At 34.3% G+C, this 5,683-nt stretch overlaps 1 protein-coding gene across 1 annotated transcript; it reads right to left on the bottom strand.

Annotated features, from left to right (window-relative positions):
- Window positions 1–4,217: 4,217 nt before the first annotated feature.
- LOC145099446 (uncharacterized) lies at window positions 4,218–5,126 on the bottom strand. The gene has a single exon (XM_079037022.1). The coding sequence runs from the start codon at window positions 5,124–5,126 to the stop codon at window positions 4,218–4,220; it is 909 nt and encodes a 302-aa protein (XP_078893148.1).
- Between the last annotated feature and the right edge of the window lie 557 nt (window positions 5,127–5,683).

Raw genomic sequence — 5,683 nt, 5'->3', positions numbered from 1 at the left:
ATTTCAGATCTCGTCCATTTTAGGGTTCTAATACACAAAGTTGACAACTTTAACCCTTATCATGATTTAATGGAACCCAACATCCATTTTTGTCCAACAATACTCTTAAAAAGGGATCAAACTCTTGCATGGACCCATAGCAACTATCAAGATGACATTTTTATGCATCTAAAACATCAAAGGGACAAAGATCTAATACCTCTAACTCCTGGTGTTGCCCAAACTCACAAAGAGAACCCATGGGACCAAGTAAAACTTATAAACGAGCATCTAACTCAAGCTATACAAATCAATCATCAAGATAAGAGATTTATACCTTCTCAAGCTCCTAAAGTGGATGAAGACTCTGGATATAGAAGCTCAACCTCAACAATGCTTGGTCACCAAGTTTCTCCTTCTTGAATACACACCAAAATGCCACAAAAACAACTTCCAATGCACAAAATGCTCAAAGGGTAAAGTAGGGTTTCAATGTGATGTATGAACAGTGGATGCTGATGAGGGAGAGTGTCAAAATGCCATAATGATGATTAAATAGGGTGCAAACCCTAAAAATTAAGGATTGACCTAGGCAGGCGTACGCCCCGCATACACACGTACGCCCAACGTACGTGGTTAAGTTCCACGATTCCATGTGTGCATGTACGTTAAGCATTTCATACGTACGTCCTACATACGAGGCACCATTTTCACAAAAAAAGAAGTTAAAGGGCCAAACACGAACATACCTGAAATCGAATGTTACATCCCAGTAGTAAATTCTCAACATGTCAAGACCTGCAACTCCTAATTCAATACCATAGACCAGTTCAAACAAAGTTCTAATACAAGTTCATCATATATTGAAAGCCAAGAATAAATGTTCTTGTTTCATGATAAACAAAAACCAAAAAAAATCCTAAATTATCCCTTGTTTCAAGCTTACACCGATGATTTCTTGAAGGCGTTTCATGGTCGGTCTATAACTTCAGCTTCATCTTTGTCTTGAGCTTGCTAGTCAAGATATGTTAATGGTGATCTTCCCAGATTGGTCATCGAGTTTGCAATCCGCTCTTTGTGCTTGGCGACACATATTACGGAAATCTTATGCTCTGGCCTAAAAACTACCGATTGCAATATTATCATCACAAGAGTGGCGGCAGCTACACGATGCCCAAAAACACAATCACTATTTTTTTTGTTTTATAGAGTTTAATCACACACCGGAGCCACCGCCTTAGGCTCTGAAACCCTAAATCTGAGTCGGCTTGATGTTGAAGAAAACAGATCCTAAATAAAATGCTTCATGAAATTGAGAACCCTAAATCGAAATCGGAGTATGCTCTGGTAAGGATGGAGTAGAAGCTCCACAAATTTAAGGCGATACAAAATGATTGTTAATCACCTATGCGATAGATTTCAGTTTTCAAACATTCTCCAATTTTTTAATTCTAGGAAGAACACGACCATTGCCATGGAGAGAAAAATAGAGCTGAGGGTAAACTGGTGAGGAAGAATACATTGGATAAAATGAACTGGGGGTGCTTCGTACATGAGAGAGAGAGAGAGAGCCTTATTTTTATTTAATATATAAAACACTTATATAACAAAATATAGAACTGAATATAATAAGGAATATTTAATTATTTCAATTTTATGAGGAACCTAATCTACATACAAACATTGTCAAAAAGACCATGAAGCCAAAAAAAAAAAAAAAAAAAAAAAAAATCTAGGTTTTGACTAAACCACGGAAAAAATACATACAACATGGACCATGTTTTCATTTTTTTTCTTATTATTATTAGACAAAATTGCAAAAATGTTCCATGTGGTGTGCTTTTTTTTTGAGGTTTTAGTCCAAACTTTAACTTTTTTTTGGCTTCATGGTCCTTTTAACAATGTTTGCTTGCGATTTTGGTCGCACGAAAAACTAAAAAGACTAAACGCCCTTGTGATATTATTTTTATGGTTTTTTATTTTTATTTAAAGGAAAAAAAATAATTAATTAGCTTGTCTCTCTCTCTCTCTCTCTCCTTGAAATCGTAACCCTCATTCGTGCTACTAAAACCCAAGAGAACCCAAATCAATAATCAACAGACTAAAACCCAAATCTATCACCAAAAAAGAGGCTAATCTCCAGTCAATCAAGATTGTCGTGTAAAGAGACGATGACATCTACTTACCGTGTTTTTCATGGTATGTTTGTATAAACTTAATATCATTGTGTAAAGTTATGGAAGGTATAGGGTTCATTTTGTTGTCGGGCAGTAGGTTTGAGGAATCCATTTTGAAATCTGCAAAGAGATGGCATCTCCTTGCGACCGTAAAATTGGTTCTCAATCAAACTACCATTTCTACTTCTCTCCCAATTCTATCTATAAGAAAATGTAGATAGATGGTGATCCGATTCAAATATCTTAATTTTCTAGAATTGAGAGAGAAAGGGGATTGAGGAGATCGACCTCAAGATCAAAGTTCCGGTAAGTTTGATAATCATAATCTTTGCCTCATTGTCTTTAGAAAAAACTTACTCACAAACACATACTTGAGTTGCAGGTTTTGAGTGTATCCTATAAGTTTGAGAAATTTGGTTTTAATTTTTGATGTAGAATCGATTTGCCTGGTGGGTTCATCCCGATGACATGATTTTGAAGTGTGTGAGCTAATCTATGTTGTATCAATCGGGTGTTTGAGAAGGGAGAAATTAGATTGATGATGTTAGAATAATTATTTTTAAAAAAGAAATCAGATGCTTGTTGTTGATGGACATGATTCTAGATATCTTTTTGGTTTTAGTATGATTGTTTCTTGCAGACTAGAAGATAAAAGGATGAATACTTCTTGATTTTTAATTTCTTGTTTTGTGGAGAGAGAGAGAGAGAGAGAGACCCAAAATAATTAATGATTTTTTTTCCTTTAAATTAAAATAAAAAAAAAACATAAAAAGTTATATCATAAAGGTATTTTAGTCATTTTAGTTTTTGAGGGACCAAAATCGCAAGCAAAAATGGTCAAAAGGACCACGAACCTAAAACAGACAGGGATTGTACTAAAACCCTAAAATAATATACACCACATCAACCATTTTTGTAGTTTTGTCTTATTATTTTAAACCTAATTCAAAAGATATAATTATAATACATCTACTAAGAAAACAGTAACCATAATAACCAAAATAATAGTAACAAATATATTTATATATATTAATAATAAAAATTATCATATGTATATTATTATTCTTATTATATTTATATATTAATTGTTATAATATTTATATTAATAACGATATGAAATAATTGTTATTATATTTATAATTTTAATATAAAATAATAGTAATTATAATAATATTTACAAGAAAACGAAGCAAGACAAAAAGAAAAGGTGAAAATAATTTAGCTTCCTGCTCTTTAATATTCCAACAAAATTCCTACAAAATAATATTTTTTTTAAATATAATTAATATTCCGTTTGAACTCTATTGGAAATTACTACGCTTTTCCTAAAAACTTTTCATGATTTCTATGTTCGTCGGTATATTGTTGGAGTTTTGTTGGGTTCCTCTTTTGTTGTATTTTTGTTGGAAATTGGACAGAAATTACCAACAAAATATGTCCGCCGGTAATTTTTGGTAGCTAAAACCAAATTTTCTTGTAGTGATCGGCTAACGTTTATATTTTTGAATTTTAATGTTTCAAATGTTTTTCTACAAATAATGTTTGGTAACATTTTTTATACCTTTATATTGTTTTTTTTTTTCTAATTTTAAAGTTAAATACTAAAAAATAGAAAATACAATTAGTGGCGACTCGCGCTATTAGTGGCGAGAGCTCTTTAACGGCGACACACAATATTAATATCGATAGTCCATTAACGGCGACCTTTGGAGCATTAGCAGTAAAGCAACTGTGGCGACCGCAACAACCTGTACTTTTAGTTGTCGCCACTAATATTGGCTATTATTGCAGCGATTGAGAAGATAGAGGGGCTATATTTATCAAAATATGATCGGTGGATTTTGAAAAACCAATCATTTTCAAAAATGATATTAAAAATAACCTCAAATGAAAGAAAAAAAAAAATATTCTGAAAAAGATAAAGTGAACAACTATGGCTTGATTCAACACCACAGCAGAAGCTTGGTTCAAAAAATATTGATAAGGTGTATCAATATAACAATATTTACTCTAAGCTAAACAAATGTATAAGATTTACATGACAAGTTGATATTATTTTGACTAGTAGAAAGAGATGAAGTTAAGAAGAGAGGTTCTGGTTGTGATCATGTGCCTCGACATTGATTCCAACTGAGAGTTGATGCCGTCGACAGTAGCCTCAAATTCCTCTAGTCTCTTTCGTACGATTTGGATGAATTCCAGTTTGTTACTTGTCCTGTATCTGAATAGTGCAGCATCAAGGTGTTGCAAGTCATTTATATTAGTATCATCTTTTTCTTCTGGTACCACTTTACTTTTGGATATATATCTTGAGACTGCTGTCCATCTGGTTCTCGATCTTGTCTTCGAAAGTGGAATAGCCAAGAATTTCAACAACAATTGTATAATAACAGCGGTGAATGCTTTAACTTCTCTGAACACTCGGATCACCGATATCAGATGGTTGTTTTCCAAATCTACCATGGGAGAGTGGCCAATCATGTCATCCAATTGATTCAGACTAGCCACAGACGTTTTAATGTCTCTTCTCAGTTTCTTTCTGAAGGCAGTGTTATTGTCGATGATGTTGTCGATGCTGGGACCACCATTTCTCCTTAGATCACACCCAAGATCCCTCACATGTTGTTTTGTCTGCAACATTAGATCCGATATATTGCTGAAAATATCCAAGAAACTGACAGATACATCAAGTAACTCATCCGTCCATCTCATGTTCTGATTGCTGGAATCTAACGAAGTTTTGGAAGGACATGTTTTGACAAGGTGATCAAAACATTCATACAACTCTGTCAATTGAAACACACCGCTGCAAATGATTTCTGCCGATGGATTCGATGACGATGATGTGGACTCCCATGTTTTGACTTTATTCAGCACTTTTTCGATTCTGTAGGTGCTTGGATGTGATCTGCATGGTAAAGTAATGGAACTGAAATCTTTCCTGGATGTTGGTTTTGGAGAAAACCCCATTTGATTATTTGGTCGTAGTCTTTGTTGAAATACAATTTTCTGTGATACCAACTAGCAGCATTACTCTTTTGAATTTATACGAAGTTAAAAGCCCCATAATGATTGGATGAGAGCACTGGATCACATATCATGGACTTGATTTGAAAATACTTTACGTGCATGAAAATGTGGGACAACAGACGTGGAGCCATTGCTATCTCTCGGTTTTCATCCCCTTGCAATTTCTCGGTGATACGTGGCATCCCACAATTTCTTTGGTTAGAATCAGAAGCCAGGTGCATGATGTCTGTGAGATGAGACAGTTTAATGCATCTTGGGAAAATGCGAAATATGGATATCCATGTGAGAGCTAATTAAGATTGAAAGAAGCACTTTTCAGACCTCGAATAGAAACAAGAAACCTGATTGTTTTTAATGAGAAAAACTAACGAGCATGGAATGGAAAGTATGGGCCTCTATCAACTTTGCATATTCTAGAGATTCCCAAAACTCTACGCACCATGTTTACCGGAAGGGGTTACGTGGACTGACGATGAGAATCCACGAAGTCGTGTTCC

This window comes from Lactuca serriola, chromosome 4 (genome assembly GCF_051521515.1).
Source record: "Lactuca serriola cultivar US96UC23 chromosome 4, Lser_US96UC23_V15, whole genome shotgun sequence".
In the NCBI taxonomy this organism is placed as follows: domain Eukaryota; kingdom Viridiplantae; phylum Streptophyta; class Magnoliopsida; order Asterales; family Asteraceae; genus Lactuca; species Lactuca serriola.
Note: the sequence above shows the minus strand (reverse complement) of the source record. Positions and strands in the feature narration are given on the sequence as shown.

Bases quoted from the DNA above. Each gene is read 5' to 3' on its own strand.
- LOC145099446 (XM_079037022.1), bottom strand. From the start codon at position 5,126: ATGGGGTTTTCTCCAAAACCAACATCCAGGAAAGATTTCAGTTCCATT.